Source organism: Cervus canadensis, chromosome 11 (genome assembly GCF_019320065.1).
Source record: "Cervus canadensis isolate Bull #8, Minnesota chromosome 11, ASM1932006v1, whole genome shotgun sequence".
In the NCBI taxonomy this organism is placed as follows: Eukaryota; Metazoa; Chordata; class Mammalia; order Artiodactyla; family Cervidae; genus Cervus; species Cervus canadensis.
The window spans coordinates 17,706,836-17,730,288 of NC_057396.1; the positions used below are offsets into that span (position 1 = coordinate 17,706,836).

The following is a 23,453-nucleotide window of genomic DNA, read 5'->3' on the forward strand; positions in this document are numbered from 1 at the left end:
CATAGGGTAATTATCCTAGTCATAATCTTTAACCCTAAAATTCTGTAAGAAAAAATAAAGAATACTTCAACTCCTAAGGCAGCATGAAAGTGAAAGTCACTCAGTTCTGTCTGACTCTTTGCAACCCCATGAACTATATAGTCCATGGAATTCTCCAGATCAGAATACTGGAGTGGGTAGCTATTCCCTTCTCCAGGGGATCTTCCCAACCCAGGTATCGAACGCAGGTCTCCCGCATTGCCAGCGGATTCTTTACCAGCTGAGCCACAAGGCAAGCCCAAGAATACTAAAGTGGGTAACCTATCCCTTCTCCAGCAGATCTTCCTGACCCAGGGATCGAACTGGGGTCTCCTGAATTGCAGGCAGATTCCTTACCAACTGAGCTATCAGGGAATCCCCTAAAGCAGCATATGTAACCTCAAATCAGAAAACTTTTGTTATCACAGTTTAAGGGAGGTTGAAATATTGAGGCAGCAAAGTAAGAAGTCATCATCTTTCCAGAGGGAAAATGGCAGCTTTTAAAATCTCTTAAGATGGAGACATTAAGAAATAGGTCCACTAGGAAACAAGGGGAGTTAAAATTAATTGGAAAAGCCAGGGATGAGAAGGTGACAGGCTTTAATATATGGTAGGCCAATTTTTCCTTGCTAACAGTGTAATTACGTGAGGAGTCATATTGCCTTGATGGTTTATGAAGTTATGCTATCTGCTGAATCCACAGTGCTTTTAAAATGTAGTGGAGTATCTGTCATTCTACATGTTAAACACACTGGAATATTTAACAGATTATCTTCTAGTTAAAAAAAAAAAAGAATAAAGTACAGAATAAGAACAGCTAAAGTTCTATTTATTTAGAACAAACAAGAGAGAACTAGCAGTGTAGTTCCATATTTAATGTTTCCCGTTATGACAGACAGATATCTGAGCCCTGGTTTACTAATCAGTAAATTAATGCTAAAGGCAATAATCCCTATACTTTCAAGTTTTAGATTTCAAAAAGACTAATTACTTTCATTATGCATGCATACTTAAAATGGGATGCTTTGGGACCTAAAAAATCTTTTTATCTTCAATTCTAAAATATCACCAATCAACAGGTTACAAGAGCTGAGACAGAAAGTAATGGTATTTTTAATCATAACATTGGAACTCTTTTCTAATGATAACCAGGAGTGAGTTCTAATCAGTCTAAGATAACTTCCTAAGTGCTAATTCTAGTTCTAAGAGAAAAACTCTACTCAGTTAAAAAGCAAAATCCTGTAACACAAAATTCCCCTTTCTTTTCTTTTCTAACAGGATCAGAATAAAGAGATCACTACCTGTTTTTGAGAGTAGAAATAATAAAGTGACAAATATTATTACAAACTGAGAAGACACCTGGCTTTTATTTTTCTTAGAATAGATTTATCACTTGTTTCTTTAGGAATAATCTTTATGATTTTTAAGAAGCACTTAGTATACAGCTCTTTAAAAAAAATTAACATTTTAACAGTGAGATTAATCAATGACAATGAAATTATTTCTTCCTTAGGAAAACTAAACATCCACTATACAATAAGAGCAATGACTAGAAATCTTATATGATATTCTATTAGGAAGAGGGCTGATTTTTAATAATTTAACTTCTCCAGAAAATTAACAATCACTATTACTTCCATACCAAAAGAGATATATAATTTTGGGGAAAGAGTAAATGTATGAGGATTTTAAACTTTTTCCTATTCACTTCTCATTTTAAAAATATAATAATTTACAGATCTATTAGAGATTATAATTTTCAGGAAATGTATATAAGAAATCCATGTTAAATAACAACAGTGAACTGTGAAGGCATGAGCTTTTGTCACTTTATTGTTAATCAATGAATGTTATCCAAAATTATAGATGTAATGTAACTTAATTGTACAACACAAAATTATGCTCATGGGAAAAGCCTGTTGGAATTTACCAAATACTCATTAATATATTTTTACATTGCTATATGAACATGTGCTTCTCAACTGCTAATAATAAAAGTTATAATTGGTTTAATGAAAACCCATATTGCAAATAGTTGTTCCTGTTTAGAAAAATTCACACAGCTTTAAAAATGGATTAAATCCATTTTAATCCTAATCTACAAATAGATTATAAACAGCAAATATAACTGGTAATTTTTCAACACTGATATCAAACTGAAGTAGGAATGGTAGTGCACACAATTCAAAATGAAGCAAATTAATAAAAATCCAATAGAAATCCAAATTTTCACCTATTATGGCAACTGTTTAATGCTTTGAAGTGAACACATGCTTTAAACCATGAATAGCAGGGCTCACCATCTATTCCTCTCATGTGCTGCAAGAAGCATCCTCTTCCACAGTGTTTTGAAGGATGTGCACAACCACTGTATAACAGTCACTTCAAGGTTAACCAGTTATCTTTTGTCCTACTCAATCCAAAAAATATATTAAATGCAACCTTTCCTCTTCATAATGTCTGCCCAGATTAATCCTTTTAAAGTCAGCAAAATCAAAAAAGCACAAGAGATACTTTCAGACACAACTTAAATCTATTGTGCATGAAAAATGTCTAACAAAATGGCAATTTTAATAGCTAAATGTAAATTTGAACGCATAATACCAGATGGAAAGTAGCTGAACCACACAGAGAAAACAAGGCTTTCCTTATCTCCAAATCTAGGTGTTTTACAGTAAAGAAAATGTTAGAACATGTGAATATTCAACATCTTTTAAACTGGAAAGATTTCTTCGTAAAACATAAATGAAATTAATATAACCTAAAATTATAATTTCTAAAATACAATTAACTAACCAAATTTAAGTATCTTTAGAGACTGAAAAAAATAAGCACAATGATTTAGAAACCAAATATGCTAAAATGATTATGTAATAATTACATCAAGAATGAAGGTACAGACATTCGTCGTATGCTACAAAAGCAACCTCTCTCTCACACATTCACACACACACACACACTTCCTCAGATATACAACACCCTTCCAGAAGATAGTATACCAGTGAGAGCTTACAATGTTAATACAAATCAGAGTCCCACAGTTCAGTTCAACAAAAAGGCAGTTAAAATTTAGCACTCTTAAGATATTCCGAAGGAAAAGAAATCTCAAAAATATTCCTTTATGATGGAAAGTATCTCTATGTATTATAAAACATATAGCTTACACATTTCACTATGTTTGAATGACCAGTCACTGCAGGTATAGTAGTGAGGTAGTATTACTGTCCCCTCCTTGGGACTGATGTTTTCATACACTGCCCTTCCAGAAAGGTCCAGGGTTTTTTTTTTAATGATGACAATCAATTACCAACAAATGCATAATTTCTTTTATTAAATATCTGTTTTTCTAAATCAATCTATGAAATCTTTCAAAGACAACTGTTATTTGCAGTAGTGTTTCATCAATAAACTTTCCTAGGGAACCACTTACTACCTGCTGTCTATACCTTTGTGAAATCAGTGGGCAAAGAAAACCAAAGGATGACAGGAGATGAAACACTAATCAATCCAGCTCTGTCAAAGAGGACTGTAATTTTAAAAAATCCAATAATATTTTAAATTGAGATTTAAAAAATTAACCACAAGCTGTACACTACACTATTAAACTCTCTAATCCTTTTCATGATTCATAGCCATCTTCTACACAATAATCAAAGACTTTTCACCTATGCTTATTTTAATCACTGCCAATGATTAAAACATGCAGTGCTATGGTTAGAGGGCATATTAAGGTATGAAAAGTACACACTGAGAAAACGTGAATGAGAGAGAATGTGGAAATACATGCAGCTAAAATACGGAAGGAGAAGGAAAGAGCGCTCTACCTAAACACTCATTAAGTCACCATCATCCTGTAAAATGAACAAAGTGCTTAAATCATACACACACATTTGTCAGACATGATAATTAGTGTTAATCTTCAACAGAAAAAAAAAAAAACGGAAAATGAAAAATGTGAAAAAGGAGGTGATGGAGCACTGTTCTTCATTCCCTGGCCCAAAAGAAAAAGAAAATCAAGCATGGTATCACACTGCCTTAATGTTGAAAAGCTCCCCTTAAATGTCTTTTAGCCACCACAGTCAGACTGGTGTAAGTGCTTTGGCAAGGTGGGATGCATTCCATCACATCCACAAAGGCCTGCTTTTCTCTGTTGGTGGTTCAGCTTATGAAGAACATGTATGCAAAATAACAGCTCTCACATTGCTTCAAACTCATCAATACGTTGCTTTGTATTGCCTTGCCGAATCTGTCGCAGAGTCTTGTACTTATCACGGCCTGCTTTAACATTCTCAGCATGAAGAACATCATTTTGTGTTTTCTTGGTTTCATCTCTGGCTTGGGCTAATTCTGAACTTAATGCCTGTTTAAAAAATAAAGAGTATGACTACTATTATTTTCTTAGATTAAAAAAAAAAATCTATGGAAAAGGTTTAAAGACAAAAATACATGTATAACACATCTTTGACTTCGTACTACATTAAAATTTCCACTGTGAAATCTTTTTCTTTAAATTGTTTAAGTTTGTTGTACTTTTAGTAATGGTGAGAGGTAGTGCTTAGAGAGGAATACCCATGACCTTTCATTTCTATACTCTGCAACTATGATGATTTGTGTGTTATTTTAAATTTCCTTAACCTTATCATCTAATACTTGAAATGACTTAGAAAGGTTCAATGTAGCCATTATGGTTGGTATTACCATAAGATCTAAAATCTATACCACGAGAGAAACTTTCTCCAAAAGGATATTAGTACTACTATCACCTCATTTTCCTTATTAATATTTAAAGATTTCACAATTTAAAAATTAGAGAACTTATTTTAGTAAGTTCTCCAACAGGTATAATAATACTAAAATTTACTATTTTGACCTAATTATGTACATTTAATAAGCTGATCTTTTGCCATTACAAAATCCGAACAAAAAATTTAGATTCTGTAATGTCTTACAGGTAGTCTATTAAATTATCATTGCTTTATATGTATACTGTTTAAAAACAAAATTTGTTTCTTAAACACAGTATTAACATTATGTTCTACTTTTTAACTATAATTAACTATAGTTAAAAGCTATAATTAAATAATAACTTACTAATTAAGATCTCTACACAAGGCTAACAAACATCTGGTAACAAGGACATACAACGGAAAAAATAATATGCCTGTAGGCCAAGTACTTACAAACCAATCACAAGGCCAGCTAGAGCTAAAGGTTTCCAAAGATCAAGTATTCCTTTTTAGTAAGTTTGTCTTAACAAATGGGGGAAATGCAAACTATATTTAAATGTGCATACAAACTGCAAATTTAAATACCTGAAGTTGCTTTTTAACACGTTCATTTTTCTGTGTTTCTGTCACACGTTCCTCCTCACTTCTATGGTTCATTACCCCATCATTTGATAATTCAGCGCTAGCCTCGGCGTTATTCTCATCATGCTCGTCATGTTCATTTTCAGTTGGAGGAATGACTGGTGGTGGTGGAGGCGGAGGCGGGGCAGACATCACAGTCTTTAACTCTTCTTTGGTCTTTTCCAAGTCTTCCTGGGCTGCAAAAGCCTAAACATAAAAATAAGCTTATCAGCAACTTACTTTGAAAACCAGTAATTAAAAGTCATCCTTTCTTTCTGTATGTCAAGATAATAAAAACAAGCCCCACTGACAGAAGTTTATTTTCAGAATTAAAGACACCACTGTGCAAACCCTAATAAAACTATTAATTCTAGCAAGGATTATCAATTGCTGCTAAAATTGTTGTACAAATGGTTGATGAGAAACGGATATAGATATAATGACAAAGAAATCCACATGTGATAGATTACATTTTAGCAATGATAAAATATAATCAGACATGGAAAGAATAAGACTGTTATTACTCTAATCCCAAAATCAATTAAAATAACTAATGGGGGGCTAATCAGATATTAAGTGTCCTCTGATATAATACAACAGGAAATATCAAACATCACCAATTATCTGAGTGATTATATCATGCTGAGTTGCCTGGAAAAGTCCTGATGTAATTATTAACACTCCCTTTCACTCTCAAAAAGTGTTCCAGTTTGGATAATAAATTATATGAAAGTTTCACTTATGAGACATCATAGCCAGAAACTTTTAACTTGAATCCTTCAAGGTTTTAGATTTATCTTTCAGCTTACAAGAATACTGAAGGAAAAAAGAAAAGCTGAATGACACCATAAGGAAACTAGAAAAATACAGAAGGAGGGATAATCTGTGGATCCTTTTAATAAATCAGTATCACAAAAAGAAGAACTGTCCTACTAAAAGAGACAGAGCAAACAAATGCAAGGCAAAGTCCTACTTTGGACACTGGCTTGGCAAACTAGCTATAATAGACTTTTTTGGGTCAATTCTGAATACTGTGTGCTCAGAAATATACCCACGCATATATGGTTAATTAACTTACAACAAAGCAGTTAAGAATACAGATTGGAGAAGGCAAACTAGACAGCCACATGCAGAAGGATGAAACTGGACACCTATGGTACACACCACAGAGAAAAATCAACCCAACATGGATCAAAAGATTTGAACATAGGACCTGAAACCATAAAACTTTTCAAGAAAATATAGACAGTAAGTGCCTTGATATAGGTCTTTGTAGTAAATTTTTAGATTTGACACGAAAAGCTAAAGCAATACAAACAAAAACAAACAAGTGGGACGACTTTAAACCAAAAGGCTTTTTTGCAAAGCAAAATATATATATATGTACATATATATATCAAGAATATGAAGAGGCATGATACAAAATGGGAGAAAATATATGTGAATGATAGGTCTGATAAGGTGTTAATACCCAAAATATGTGAAGAATTCATACAGCTCAACAGAAAAAAAAAAAAAAAAAAAAACCAACCCCAATAGTATTTTTTAAAAACAAGCAAATGATATGAATAGACATTTTTTATAAAGAAGACAGAGATGGCCAACAGGCCCATGGAAAGATACTCAACATCATTAATCATCAGGGAAATGCAAATCAAAACCACAATGAGATAACACATCATACCTGTAAGAATGGCTATTATCAAAAAGACAAGAAATAACAAGTGTTGGTAAGGATGTGGAAAAAAGGGAACACTTGATCACCTTCACTGGGAATGTAAACTGGTGTAGCCACTGTGGAAAAGAGTATGAAGATCCCTTAAAAAATTTAAAAACAGACTACTATATATAATCCAGCTATTCTACTTCTCAGTATTTATCCACAGGAACAAAATGCTAACTCGAGAAGAAATATACATCCCCCCAATATGTTCACTGCAGCATTATTTACACAACAGCCAAGATATGGAAGAAACCTAAGTGTCCATCAGTAGATGAACAGATAAAGAAAAGGCAGTATATGTATATTGTATTGTTGTTCTTTCATCACTAAGTTGTGTCTGGCTCTTTGCAACCCCATGGACTGTAGCTTGCGAGACTCCTCTGTCTGTAGGAGTGTCCATGCAAGAATTACTGGAGTGGGTTGCCATTTCCTTCTCCAGGGGAAATTCCTGACCCAAGGACTGAACCCAGGTCTCCTGCATTGTGGGCAGACTGTTTATTGCTGAGCCACCAGGGAAGTCCCCATACAATGGAAGTATAAATATAAATACAATATGTTCAAATATTAAGATTTTGGATTTTCATCCAGTACACATATACAGTGGAATATTATTCAGCTATAAAAAAAGAAAATATTGCCATTTGCAACAACACAGATGGACCTTGAGGGTATTATGCCAAGTAATACAAGTCAGACAGAAAAAATCAAATTACCACATGATCTCACTTAAATGTGGAATCTAAAAAATCAAAGAACAAACAAAAAAACTGAGCTTATGGATACAGAGAACAGACCAATGGTTACCAGAAACAAAAGTGGAAGAGGAATGGGAAAAGGGAATTAAAAAGTACAAACTCCCATGTAAAAAATAAATGAGTCATGGGGATATAATATACAGTATTACATGGACTAATATGCACTATAGTTAATAATATATATATTTCAAGGTTGCTAAGAAAGCAAATCTTAAAAGTTTACATTACAAGATGAAAATTTCTGTAGCTATATGATGATGGATGTTAACAAGACTTACCATGATGATCATTTCACAACAGATACAAATACCGAACCATATTATACACCTGAAAATACATTATATGTCAATTATATCTAAATGAAAAACTTTTGAATATAGTCTAAGATGAGATGAAAACTGACTAAAATGAAACAGTATGTACAGAATGAGCTCACTCTGGACATACAAATGTATTGTTGCTGTTCAGTCACCAAGTCATGTCCGACTCTTTGCAACTCCATGGGCTGCAGCACGCCAGGTTTCCCTGTCCCTCACTATCTCCCGCAGTTTGCCCAAGTTCATGTCCATTGCATTGGTGATACCATCCAACCATCTCATCCTCTGTCACCCTTTTCTCCTGCCTCCAATCTTTCCATGCATTCTGGGTCTTTTCCAATGAACTGGCTCTTCACATCAGGTGGCCAAAGTACTGGAGCTTCAGCTTCAGCATCAGTCCTTCCAGTGAATATTCAGGGTTGACTTCCTCTAAGATTGACTGGCTTGATATCCTTGCTGTCCAATGGACTCTCAAGAGTCTTCTCCAGCATGACAGTTCAAAAGCATCAGAGTTCAAAAGCATCAATTCTTCAGTGATACCAATGTACATGTATACACATACATGCACTCAATATGTCAGCAAATTTGGAAAACTCAGCAGTGGCCACAGGACTGGAAAAGGTCAGTCTTCATTACAATCCCAAAGAAAGGCAATGCCAAAGAATGTACGAACTACCACACAACTGCACTCATTACACATGCTAGCAAAGTAATGCTCAAAATCCTTCAAGCGAGGCTTCAGTAGTACATGAACCAAGAACTTCCAGATGTACAAGCTGGGTTTCAAAAAGGCAGAGGGACTAGAGATCAAATTGCCAACATTAATTGGATCATGGAGAAAGCAAGAGAATTCCAGAAAAATATCTACTTCTGTTTCACCGACTACACTAAAGCCTTTGATTGTGTGGATCATAACAAACTGTGAAAAATTCTTAGAGATGGGAATACCAGATCACCTTACCTGTCTGAGAAATCTGTATACAGGACAAGAAGCAACAGTTAGAACCAGACATGGAACAAAAGATTGGTTCAAAATTGGGAAAGGAGTACAAGGCCATATACTGTCACCCTGCTTATTTTAGCTTGTATGCAGCGCATATCATGTGAAATGCCAGGCTGGATGAATCACAAGCCGGAATCAAGATTGCCAGAGAAATATCAACAACCTCAGATATGCAGATGACACCACTCTAATGGCAGAAAGTGAAGAGGAACTAAAGAGCCTCATAATGAGGGTGAAAGAGGAGAGTGAAAAAGCTGGCTTAAAACTCAACATTCAAAAAACTTAAGATCATGGCATCCAGTTCCATCAGTTCATGACAAATAGAAGGTGAAAAAGTGGAAGCAGAGACAGATTTTATTTTCTTGGGCTCCAAAATCCCTGGGGATGGTGACTGCAGCCATGAAATTAAGACGCTTAGCTTCTTGGAAGGAGAGCTATGAGAAACCTAGACAGCGTATTAAAAAACAGAGATATCACTCCGCCAACAAAGGTCTGTGTAGTCAGTTATGGTTTTTCCAGTAGTCATATACGGATGTGAGAGTTGAACCATAAAGAAGGTTGAGAGCTTTAGAACTGATGCTTTTGAATTGTGGTGCTGGAGAAGACTCTTCAAAGTCCAGCAAGGAGATCAAACCTAAATATTCACTGTAAGGACTGATGCTGAAACTACAATATTCTGGGCACCTGATGGGAATAGCCAACTCACTGGAAAGACCATGATGCTGGGAAAGACCAAGGGCAGAAGGAGAAGGGGGCAGCACAGGATGAGAGGGTTAGATAGCATCACTGACTCAATGAACATGAACTGAAGCAAATTCCTGGAGACAGGGGAGCAGAGGAGCCTGGCATGCTGCAGTCAATGGGGTCACAAAGCATCGGGGCACAACTCGGTGACTGAATAACAGCAACACCCATGTGCACATAGGAGAAGATCCTGGAAGGATATGCACTGCGATGTTAAAGTACTGATCCTAGTTTGTGGGAATGTGGTTTTTCTTTTACGTGCATTTTCTAAATTCTGTAATTCACAAGATGTGTTTCTGTGATACATTATTTCTATAAGTTTATGTGTCCCTGAAGTTCATAAATCATTCCTAAGAGGAATCTATACAATTCTAACAAAGGAAGTGTTAACAAATAAGTTAACAATGCTTTCACTCTTGTGGAGTTCTACGTACATATATGGGCTTCCCATGTCGCCTGCCAATGCAGGAGACGCGAGTTTGATCCCTGAGTCTGGAAGATCCCCTAAAGAAGGAAACAGCAACCCACTCCAGTATTCTGGCCTGGGAAATCCCACAGACAGAGGAGCCTGGAGGGCTACCGTCCATGGGGTCACAGAAGAGTCCGACACGACTTAGCGACTAAACAACAACATGTACATATATACGTAACTCTCAATATAAAAAACTCCCCTATGAAATCCAAAGTGCTACAAAGAAAATTTAAGAGTGAAAGAAAACCATTTTAGCTAATAAGTACATGTTGTTGTAGAAAAGTCACAGAATTATATACCTTTGAGTGTAAAAATTATTATTATAGTTTCATTTAAAAGTTTAAAGTCTGAATTAAAATCTCCTATCCTATATTCCCCACCCTTCCAAGTAAAGCCTAATTTCTCACTTTTTTGCCATTTCAGACAACAGTGGTTTCACGTACTGGAACTAGAAATCTCAGTATCATTTGATTACATTCTTCTAATTCAACTTTACAGCCAATCACTTGGTTGCCACGCCCCTTTGAATCTGTCAAAAACTGTCCTTCAACAATTCCTGTCCCTCTTTTGTCAATGTCACATCCTTAGTGAGTCATTAGCTCGTAAGCAATCCTGCCTACTATCCTAATCCATCCATCATTCTGATTGCTGTTTTGAAATCTTAGAGTCCAAAGTCTACAGATACTTCCCAACATCTTTCCTTTGAGCAGGGCCTTTACTTAAAGCCTTTCACAGCTTAATGACCTCTCAAACTTTCTAGCCTCGACTCTCAAAGTTTCTAAAATCAGACTTTTCCTATGCTCATTCAATTCCTACAATCTGGAGTGACTACCTCCTCAGTTCCCATCTTTTCTACCCCCAAACTGAATGTCATTCAAGAGCTAGCTTAAACTTTTAAGGGTGGGTGTCCCCAACACCTGCCTCATTCCTACAGAATCTAACACTTCTGTGTTCCCAAAGTAGTTGTTAGCTTTAATCACTAGATTAATATTAAAATACAGTACGTACACATTCATACAGTGGTATCTCTTCCCCTCTAAATCATGACTGTATCTTAATCTCTATAAATTCAGCAAATGCTGGGTACAAAATAAGTGTTCGGTAAACGATAGTGATGAACAAATGATTACTTTGTGTTGCCACTCAGTAGCTTCCTCTTCCTTTTTCTTCTTGGCTTCCTCGAGAAGTGCAATCTTGGCAGTGAATTCGGCAAGTTCTGCTGCCTAAAATAAATGAGACAATTACCAATATTAAGAAACATAATAGAGTTTCGATAATTTAAGTTAAAAAAGCTTTAATATACATGAACTGTTTTTCCTTTTTTGGACACGTCATGTGGCTTTTCAGATTTTAGTTTCCCCACCAAAGACAGAACCCATGGCCCCTGCAGGGGAAGTGTAAAGTCCTAACCACTGGATTGCCAGGGAATTCCCACATGGACTCTTTTTATATGTTTCTCATAGAGCCTTCTGTTTAAAAAAAAAAAAAAAGGAACTATTTCTTTAAGATCATAAATATCTTATTTGTATTATAAGCTCATAAGGAAACAAAGTGAGCTTTTTTTATTATTCTATGTACACAAAGTTACTCCTGTTTTTATAGCAAGAACCTAGGAGCTACTTTTTAACTTTCATCAATAAAATATTTGCTAACAAGGAAAAAAAAATTGTTTACATAATGCTTTTTACAGCACTTTGTCAAATAATCTCATTTGACTCCTTAATTAGGTGATTTTACTCCATTTTTTCAAAGGGAGGGATCTGAGACTCAGAAAGACCCAAAGACATAGAGCAAGGAAACACCTAAACCAATATTTAAATCCCAATTCTTCTAGGTGTCATGCATACCCATCATTTGCAGGTCCACTAAATACACACAAAAAAATCCAATCATGACCCATCTTATAGTCAGCCTATGATCATCTTATAAAATTTAGAATATATATAATGGCAATTTGTCTAAAGCAAAACACACCAGTAGCTTATACAAAATCTAAGTGGATCAGTATCCTTTGTTAGCTACAGGCTCTATGTAGCTTTTATGGTTTTATTTCTAGGTTTCTTTTTAAAAGAAGAAATAAACATTTTAGGCTCATTTCCAAACTTTGTCATTAAGTTACTTGTATCTCTGGTTTGGTTTAAAGAAAGTATAATATGCCTAATTTTACAGAAGTTTTTTTGTTTTTTTTTTCAGTTTCCATTATCTGAACTTGTTTTCTTATTTTACTAGTCCTCACTGGCAAACAAAATTTTTACTGCTGATTTTGGGTACAACACACTTCTGGCAGTGGCTACACAATATTGATCATTTATTTATTACAGTAAATAAATACTGAAACCTCCAAACTGTCTATTTTTACACTGGTACTACCTTTATGATGACAGGTATTCCTCTGTCTGAATACAGAAAACGGTTTTCATGTTTCTTTGTTATTCTACTTACTGCTTTTAAAATACATGCAAATAAAAAGTTATTTGCATGTATTTTAGGAGTTCTCGTTTCAGCTTCCCTGGTGGCTCAGCTGGTAAAGAATCTACCTGCAATGAAGGAGACCTGGGTTCAATCCTGGGGCTGGGAAGATTCCCTGGAGAAAGGAACGGCTACCAACTCCAGTATTCTGGCCTGGAGAATTCCATGGCCTGGATAGTCCACGAGGTCACAAAGAGTCGGACACGACTGAATGACTTTCACAAAGGTATGTTTTTGCAGTGAGTGCAGACATACCATAGTGAGGAGAGCTGAAAACACATTTAACCAATACCTTTGTGTTCAGAGGGCTTCCCAGGTGGCTCAGTGGTGAAGGAGTCCACCTATGCAGGAGACACAGGGGATGCGCCAGTTTGATCCCTGGGTCGGGAAGATCCCCTGGAGGAGGAGATGGCAACCCACTCCAGTGTTCCTGCCTGGAGAATCCCATGGACAGAGGAGCCTGGCAGGTTATCGTCCAAAGGGTCGCAAAGAGCTGGACACGACTGAGCCACTAAGCATGGAAGGATGCATTTGTGTTCAGAGAATATATAGTCTGAAACTGTGGGACTGATTTTATCCATGCTTTTGTCTCAATTTTTCTTTTTCCCTAATAGAATCCAGGTTCCCTTACCAGCTGCTCCTGATTCTTCATCTGGTCGGCAGCCTGTTTCGCTAGAGCAGACTTGGCCTCTTCAGCAGCTCGACGCTCCTTTTCAAGCCTTTCTGCTTCTTCTTTTGCTCGTCTTCGTTCCTGGTCCAATTCTAGAGCTTTTCGAGTCTGTTCTTCCAATTCTGTCAAATATATGTATTCCCCAAAACAATGATTAATTCTAATTTTCTCATTATGAAAAGAAGCTAAAACAGTAGCAAGGAATATAATCTGTACAGTTTTTTAAAAACAGCACATCATTAAATGAACATACACCCGTATGTTAACTTGAAAAAGGCCTAATACATTTTAAAACTCTATTTACACTCCAAAAATGCAAAGAAATGAAAATTCTTTATAACTCAAATTATAACTCTAGAAACATATCCTTTATTTTTAAAAAATACTCTCTCCAAAAGAGAACCCTCCTACACTGTTTGTGGGAATGTAAAAACTGGTACAGCTCCTATGGAGAACAGTATGGAAGTTCCTCAAAAAACCAAAATTACAACTATCATATGACCCAGAAATCCCACTCCTGGGCATATACCCAGAGAAAACCATAATTTAAAAATATATATGCACCCCAATGTTTGCTGCAGCACTATTTACAACAGCCAAGACATGGAAGAAACCTAAATGTCCACAGACAAAGGAATGGATAGAGAAGATGTGGTACATATATACAATGAAGTATTACTCAGCCATAAAAAGAACAAAATGATGCCATTTGCAGCAATATAGATGGACCAGAGATTGTCAGACTGAGTGAAGTAAGTCAGAGAAAAACATATCATATGATATTGCTTATATGTGGAATCTAAACAAAAGGGTACAAATGAACATATTTACAAAACAGAAGTCAAGTCACAGATGGAGAAAACAAACTTACGGTTACTAGGGGCTAAGGGCTGGGGGCGGTATTTGGACTGACATATACACACTACTATATGTAAAACAGATAATAAGAACTTGCTGTGTGTATAGCACAGGGTACTCGATTCAATACTGTGTAATGGACCATACGTTAAGGGTCTTAAAAAAAAAAGGAGGGGATATATATCTAACTGACTCACTTTGCAGTACACCTAAAATTAACACAACATTGTAAATCAATTACACTTCAATGAAAATTCAAAAAAACAAATGCTCTCTCCACACTTTGAGAAGAGATATACTGCTCTTTTTAAAGTTTTTACTTCGTTCATGCTGGGTGCTTGTTGTGGCGTGTGGGCTTACTTGAGTTGCAGCACAGGAGCTCTACAGGACTTGGGCTCAGGAGTCGCGGTGCTCAGGCTCTCTAGTTGGGGCGTCCAGGTTCAGCTGCCTCGTGGCATGTGGGATCTTAGTTCCCTGACCAGGGATCGAACCCATGTCCCCTACACTGGAAGGCAGATTCTTTACCACTGGACCAACAAGGAAGTTCCCTCTCCAGAGTTTTGACCAAACAAGCTGCCATCTATTTCAAAAATCTATAAAATACCACACTTTAAAACTTGTGGAAATTTTTACTTATCTAAACTAAGTATTAGATAAGTAAACCCAAGAAATTAAGACTGAAAACAATACTGACTCAAACAGAAATTTTGATGTGGATTTTATGAATTACTGAAAAATTTGAATTATTAGTACACATCCATTCCTCAAGCAGGAAGAAAATAGTATTTGGTGATGAATGAGATGAATTTTAATCCTTAAGTATACAGATCATAAAGTTAATTCTCTTATTCTAATGAGCTGAGTGAGAAAGGAAAATATTACTAGCATAAAGCCAAAACAGTTTAAATCAGTTTGAAAGTACTACTTTTAAATATTAATTCTGACAATCTGTGTTAAGTAGCAAAGACATCTGCGACAGAAGACAAGAGAATGTCGTCTATGAAGGTGGGTGCAATGTCCTACAAAGGATGACTCTCCCATTCTGTATACTTCAGAGAAGGGGAAAACCTAAAAATCTATGTGTCAAAAGATTTGAAATCTAACTGTCACATACAAATCACCTTCCTGTTCTTAAGTTTGCTGTTTTTGGTCAGAACTAAGTAAAGTAACTACAGTTACGACTTGGGAGGGTTTGAGAAGATTGGGAAGAAAAATGACTTTAAACTCTAGATAAAGTGAAAAATTCTATGTGGCTATTTGGCTATAAAGATGAAATGTATGTAACAAAGGATGTTACTGAAGCTAAATTCTACAATTAATTCATTTTACTATTTGTCTTCTAAAACTTAGACATCAGAGCTAGCTAACCCATCTAACTCTTCTTAGAATATTCTATCTGGTTTACTGACATATAAAATAAAGCTCACAAAGTTCATGGCTTTATCCTTCTTCTAAAAAAGCAAACAACTAATAAGAAAAGTTTACAAATGAAAACAAAGCTTTCTCTCATAATAAAAATTCTTTCTGTACTATGATACAATAAAGAAAAATAAGTCTGAGTTACAAAGTTAAATTTCAAAATAAAGATTTCCCAGTATTCTTTATTGTCTATCAGTTGTTTTTTTTTTTTGTAGTAAGTATTAATTTGAGGAACAGTAGATAAAGCAATGATTGCTTTGTGGTATATTAAGAAATATGTACATAAGTCTAATTTTTTACATGTTGAGAAATACACTGAAAACTTCAAATCTACTCTAACAGTACACAGCATACTGATGTAGATGGTTATGGAAGCTAAATCAGGAGTAGACCAGGAAAGTTATTCTAAGTTCAAGCTAATAAAATTTGTGAAAGTTTCTCCTTCTCAATCAGGTTTGAATACAAGTACCACTTGATTTTGACAAGTCTAAGACTTTACAAGCCAAATGATCTCTAATGTTACTCCCAAGGGCAAAGATTGGAAACTATAAAATTGGAACAGTTATAAGTAAAAAATATATTAATAAAAAAAAAATCTCAGAATAATTATAGATTTTTTCTCTTCCTCTTTCCAGTCTAGGGCAATAGTTCATTTTTACAGTGGAGAAAGAACTAATAGATATTATAAAACAAAAGCAAATAAAAGTCCTATTATTAAAATTCTTAGAAATCACAGAAAAAGAATATGATCATAAATTACCTGATGAAAAAGCAACTTTAAAGTATCTGTACTACATCTAAGCAATGGAGTACTGTGTTATTGTAAAAAATAAGGAAGATACCTTTGAATACGTATGGACTTTCAATGTTATGTTAATTGAAAACAGCAAGGTGCAATTAGTTTAAGAAAGAAGTGGAGAGAAAATCATATCTTTGTGTGTATATCATGTACTTGCTTATTTTATATACAAAAAATGGTATATAATAGTCCTAGCAGAGCGGAATAAAGGCAGAGCCTGCAATATATTCTATCAAGCTAAGAAAACAGAGATCTAGACTCTGGAACTGCCAAAGCATCCAAGACTTGAAAGGACAAGATCCTGAAAAGAAATAAATAGAAAAGTCTCAAAATCTATGCGTTATTTCCCCTCAGGATATTTGCCAACTCCTAAAATGTACACAAATGAGCTCAGATGCTACAGAAACAAGCAAAAAGTAGCTGTCAGAGCGCAAAGAGCTCATCCGAGAGATTAACAACCTCTTGCAGTTTGCGAATCAAAGGCTGGATTCGAGGCCCTTTCAAGATGATAGAACTGTCCCAATAAACACTCAAGTCTTTCAGATGACGCTCCCAAGTGGCTACAGACTAGCAGTAAGGGAAAACCAGAAAGAGACCAACCTTAGCAAAGCCTGAAACCCAGCACAACTCCATCAAGGTGATCTGCACATACTCTGACTGTCAAAATAAAAATCCTCTCTAAAAAATTAAATCCTCTCTAAAAGAAAATGTAAGCCTCTCCTGGTGGCTCAGATGGTAAAGAATTTGCCAGCAGTGCAGGAAACCCGGGTTCAGTCCATGGATTGAGAAGATCCTGTGGAGAAGGGAATGGCAACCCACTCCAGTATTCTTGCCTGGAGAATCCCATGGAGGAGCCTGATGGGCTATGGTCCATGGGGTTGCAAAGAGTCAGACACAACTGAGTTACACTCGCCCCCCACCCCCACCAGCCCTGAAGGAAAATAACACCATCTAAAGTCTCTATAGCCTAATAAAAATAAATGAAAAATAAAATAAAATAAAGTCTCTATAGCTTTTTTACATACAGTGCCGTGCATCTAATCAAAACTACCAGGCATACCAGAGAGGACCAAATAAGGCCCTTTAAAATCCCCTCTTCCACCCCAAAAAGGGAAAACAGACTACAGAACAGGCCCATAAATTAGCCAGACACTGGAGTTAACAAGCAAGGTTATTAAAAGAACTATGACTGATACTGCTCATCTAGGAGAACTGGAAAAAAAGCAAAGCATGAGGAAAGAATCAAAAGCCAGACGAACACTGGCAATAATGCAGAAATGGATTTTCAGAAGTCCAAAAAACCCTCTGCAAAGACACCAAGGGCTAGAGTCCCATTTGTAACTATAAAAGTTCAATTTATCAATCTTTTTCTTATGGCTGTGAACACAGTCTTTCCTTTACTACCTTCTAGAAACTCCACACCACCTTTACCTTTAGGCTCACCATCTACAATCACTTCACAAAGACAACCAGCTAAAACGCTTAGCTCTTTGACAGAGACTAAACACACTGCTAATTTTATTTTAGCAAAACAGTGAGCCACACACTAGAATCATGCATTAAAGGAGAAAAAAGAAGCTGAACTTCCTCTCCTGGATTTTCCATTTCCAGAGTATCTTCTCCAGGAGCTCTCTATTCAAAAAAGTATTGTGAATAACTAGAATATGAAGCCACAAAAGACTGCAGGAAAGGAATAGTTATATACCAAACAAAGAGAAAACTTCCAATCCAGGAATGAACCAGGAAGTGCATCACCTCACAATACTGTGGGAGGAGAGGGTTTACTCTGTGAAACAGCAGCATATTCAGATTTAAACGGAAGAGCCTAGTCTTAGCAGATATTAAACTCTTCTGTAGACATTAGATGTCTTCTTATAAACTAAATGGCTCTCTACTAAGTTTTTCAAGTAATTAATATGTTCCATTTCTCAACTTCAGTATTTTAAAAGTATATAACATATAACCATTAACAACTAATACCACAAAAGATTAAAGATAAAAGATAATAGCCAGGACATGGAAGCAACCTAGATGCCCATCCACAGACGAATGGATAAGGAAGCTGTGGTACATATACACCATGGAATATTCCAGGACATGGAAGCAACCTAGATGCCCATCCACAGACGAATGGATAAGGAAGCTGTGGTACATATACACCATGGAATATTACTCAGCCATTAAAAAAAAAAAAAAAGAATTCATTCGAATCAGTTCTAATGAGATGGATGAAACTGGAGCCCATTATACACAGTGAAGGAAGCCAGAAAGATAAAGACCATTACAGTATACTAACACATATATATGGAATTTAGAAAGATGGTAATGATAACCCTATATGCAAAACAGAAAAAGAGACACAGATGTACAGAACAGACTTTTGGACTCTGTGGGAGAAGGCGAGGGTGGGATGTTTCGAGAGATCAGCATCGAAACATGTATATTATCTAGGGTGAAACAGATCACCAGCCCAGGTTGGATGCATGAGACAAGTGCTCGGGCCTGGTGCACTGGGAAGACCCAGAGGGATCGGGTTGAGAAGGAGGTGGGAGGGGGGATCGGGATGGGGAATATATGTAAAACCATGGCTGATTCATGTCAATGTATGACAAAAACCACTACAATACTGTAAAGTAATTAGCCTCAAACTAATAAAAATTAATGAAAAAAAAAAAGAAATGTACCCAATTGGGAATAAAAAAAATTTTACTTAAATTGTACTTTATATTATTTTACAAGAGAATTGAATAAAATCAGTATTAAAGTAAAAAAAATAAATAAAGTAACACGGCAGCCCAAGAGTCACCTTGTCTTTGAAACATGCCTCCTACCATTTTATTGTATACTTATGACATATTTATGAGACCCATCAGTTAAAAATCTTTTCAGATACACCTAGTAAATTAACTCTGTGGCACTGGCAATACAACAGGCAAACTAGTAGGTGGAACAAAGTCTAGAAATAGATTCATACATACAGACTTCTGGATTTGTGACAAAGGTAATGCTATGTATGGTACAAAGTCTTAGCAATAAATGGATCTGGGTCAGTAAGAAATACATATGGGTAAAAAATAAACCTTGATCCTTACAAAAGTCACATATATGGACTATGGACCAAAATGTGAAAGGTAAAACAAAGTTTCTAGAAGGTAGTAAAGAATAATACATTCATAATCATAAGGAAAAAGAGTGATAAATGGAGCTTAAAGTTGGCTATCTTTTCATTAAAAGACACCAACCATTAAGAGAGTAAAAAGGTAAACCATGGAGAGATTTTTTTTAAAAATGCATGTAAAGATTTCCTTTACATGATCAATAGGATCAACAGATCAACAGGAAAAAGAAGAAAATCCAGTATTTTTTTTGAATGGGCAAAACAAGTGAAAAGGCACTTCAGAGAGAGCTATAAGGATTTGCTAAGGTGCTCAAAGTCATCAGTCATCAAAGAAATGCATTGTACTAACTGTATTCACAGAATGGCTAAACAAACAAAAAAGAAATCCCGACAATAATGAGTGGTAGATGTAATGATGAAGATGTAGAGCACTGGGAGGAATGAAAATTGATACAACCACTTTAGGGAAACTGATGGCAATATCTCCAATAGCTCTATACAGCTGTGATCCTGCAATTCCACTCACAACTCCAGGTGTGTACATTCAACGAGTTAGTAGATAAGTACACCAACTACTATTTTCAAGAATGCTCATAGCAGCCTGATTTTATAATAGCTCCAAACAGGAAATATGCCCAATGTCTATCACCAGGAGAATGGGTAAACATGTAAATACGTGCAGTAGAATATTACACAATTATGTAAAAAAAAAAAAAAAACTAAAAAAAAATACAGCTATCTGCATAAGTCTGAGCAAAACGAAGCCAAAAATAAGTACACATGAACTTCTATGTAGTTCAAACACAGGCAAGATGATTCTAAGGGATTATGACAAAAACACAAGTAACAAAAGCCCCCAAAAAATAATAAATTGGACTTCATCCAAATTTAAAATCAAGGAATACCACCAACAAAGTGAAAAGATCACCCACAGGAGAAAATATTTGCATATTATATATGTGATATATGATATGAGATTTATACACAAATTTTTAAAAAGTCTTATACCAGCGCACCAGCCCTGAGCACCCTGTATCATGCATCGAACCTGGACTGGCGATTCGTTTCACATATGATAATTTACATGATTCAATCAATGCCATTCTCCCAAATCATCCTGCCCTTGCCCTCTCCCACAGAGTCCCAAAGACTGTTCAATACATCTGTGTCTCTTGCTGTCTTGCACACAGGGTTATCATTACCATCTTTCTAAATTCCATATATATGCGTTAGTTAGTATACTGTATTGGTGTTTTTCTTTCTGGCTTACTTTACTCTGTATAATAGGCTCCAGTTTCATCCACCTCATTAGAACGGATTCAAATGTATCCTTTTTAACAGCTGAGTAATATTCCATTGTGTGTATGTACCACTGCTATATTATGACCCAAGGGATGGGATGGGGAGGGAAGTGGGAGGGGGTTCAGGATGGGGAACACATGAACACCCACAGTGGATTCAAGTCAATGTATGGCAAAATCAATACAATGTTGTAAAGTAAAATAAATAAACTAATTAATGTTTTAAAAAAAAGGTCTTATACCTCAACAACAAAAAGACTTGACTGAAAAATGCAGAGAAAATTTGAAAATACATTTCTCCAAAGAGATACAAAGGGCCAATAAGGATATGGAAAGATGCTCAACATCATTAGCCATTCAGTTCAGTTCAGTTCAGTCACTCAGTCGTGTCCGACTCCTTGCAACCCCATGAATCACAGCATGCCAGGCCTCCCTGTCCATCACCAACTACTGGAGTTTACTCAAACTCATGTCCATCGAGTGGTGATGCCATCCAGCCATCTCATCCTCCTGCCCCCAATCCCTCTCATTAGCCATCAGGAAAACACAAGTCAAAACCACAATGAGACACCACTTCATTGCCATTTATAATGACTATAATTCGAAAGACAAACACTGTCAAGTGCTGGTGAGGATGTGGAGAAAACATGTCTCGCTGGTAGGAATGTTAAACGGCAAACAGTTGTTTCAGAAATCAGATGGGCAGATCCTCAAAAAGTTAAACATATGGCCCAGCAATTCCACTCTCAGGCTTACAGCAAAAAGAAGTGAACACGTATGAATACACAGTAACTTGTAACACAAATGTTCACAGCAGCATATTCAGAACAGTCAAAGGGTAGCAACAACCCAAAAGTTCAACAACTGATGAAAAAGTAAAATGTGGCATCATGTGCATAGAATATTATTTAGCAATAAAGTCCCTCAAAGATGCTAAGACAGGATGAAACTTGGAAACATTATGTTCAGCGCAAGTCACAACAGACCATGTTTTGCATGACTACATTTATGTGAAATGCCCACAACAGGAGTCTATAGAGATAAAAAATTAGTAACTGCCCAGGTATGAGGGGTGGGGAAGCACGGAGAACTGGGAATAAATGGGAGTGACTGCCAACAGGTATGGGACTTCTTTTAGGAGGGATGAAACTGTTCCAAAATCTTGGTGACAGCTGCGTAACTCTTGTGAATAATACCAAAATCTATCACATCATACACTTCAAATGGTTGTGTGGTATGTAGATTGTATCTCAACACAGCTAGAAAAAAAATAAGACTAAACTATATGATGATATAAATCGGAAAGATATCTCACATTTGGGATGAAAAACTGACTGGCAAGAGACACAAGATGGGGTTCCCTGAGGGCAGGTAATGTTCTCTCTTGTTTTGAGTAGTTACAAAAATAAATTCATTTTATAAAAATTTACTGAGCCTTACATCTAATAAGAGGTATGCACATTACTACACTTATGAAAAAATTTCAACAAAAAATTTTTACTATAACTACATTTCAAAAAACCTCAGTAAACAAAATTAGATTATTTACTTCCATTTTAGAAGTTAGGAACCTAAGGAAATTTAGAAGTTAAAAGTGACTTGCTTATGGTCATACTGTAAATTAATATCTGAATTAAAGCTTGACTTCTATTTGTAAACAATGCATACATAAACCCCCTCCTACTCAGAATTATTACTTTTATCACTTACCCTGCTTATCTCCTTCACAGTACTTAGAACTGTATAAAACAGTTTTTATTATCTGTTACATTCATTACTCTGTCTTTCCTCAATAGTAAGCTACATGAGTGTAGGGATCCTACATGTTCAATACTACATCCCCAACAGCTAGGAAGCGGCCTAGAACAGCACTGGTGCTTAACAAGTTGTCGTTGCTGTTCAGTGGCTCCGTCGTGTCCAGGTCTTTGTGACCCCATGAACTGTACCCCTCCAGGCTTCTCTGTCCATCACCAACTCCTAGAGCTTGCTCAAACTCATGTCCATTGAGTCAATGATGTCAGCCAACCATCTCTCTGTTGTCCCCTACTCCTCCTGCCGTCAATCTCTCCCAGCATCAGGGTCTTCTCTAGGAGTCAGCCCTTTGCATCAGGTGGCCAAGTATTAGAGCATCAGCTTCACCATCAGTCCTTCCAATGAACACCCAGGGCTGATTTCCTTTAGGATGGACTGGTTGGATCTCGGTGTAGTCCAAAGGACTCTCAAGAGTCTTCTCCAACATTATAGTTCAAAAACATCAATTCTTTGGCACTCAGCCTTCTTTAGTGTCCAACTCTCACATCCATATATGACTACTGGAAAAACCACAGCTTTGACTAGACTGACCTTTGTCTGCAAAGTAATGTCTGTTTTTTTAATATGCCATCTAGGTTGGTCAAAACTTTTCTTCCAAGGAGCAAGCATCTTTTAATTTCACGGCTG

The 23,453-nt window shown here is 36.1% G+C and overlaps 1 protein-coding gene and 1 long non-coding RNA gene across 3 annotated transcripts in view; one reads left to right on the plus strand and one right to left on the minus strand.

The window, feature by feature from the left end:
* The window catches only part of RDX (radixin), a 95,900-nt gene that overhangs the window by 15,404 nt on the left and 57,043 nt on the right, over positions 1-23,453 (minus strand). The window contains exons 11-14 of one of the 2 annotated variants that reach the window (XM_043481043.1): positions 13,481-13,641; positions 11,511-11,603; positions 5,331-5,573; positions 4,218-4,378 (exon numbers count right to left, since the gene is read on the minus strand). In XM_043481043.1, the coding sequence (XP_043336978.1) occupies positions 4,218-4,378; positions 5,331-5,573; positions 11,511-11,603; positions 13,481-13,641 (658 nt within the window). Of the gene's footprint in view, positions 1-1,833; positions 4,379-5,330; positions 5,574-11,510; positions 11,604-13,480; positions 13,642-23,453 lie in introns of those variants that run through there. The other variant, XM_043481041.1, reaches the window with a different exon arrangement.
* On the plus strand, positions 10,916-14,063 carry LOC122449466. Its single transcript, XR_006271944.1, has 3 exons — positions 10,916-11,030; positions 12,550-12,559; positions 14,053-14,063. It is a non-coding gene; the product is annotated as an uncharacterized LOC122449466 (long non-coding RNA).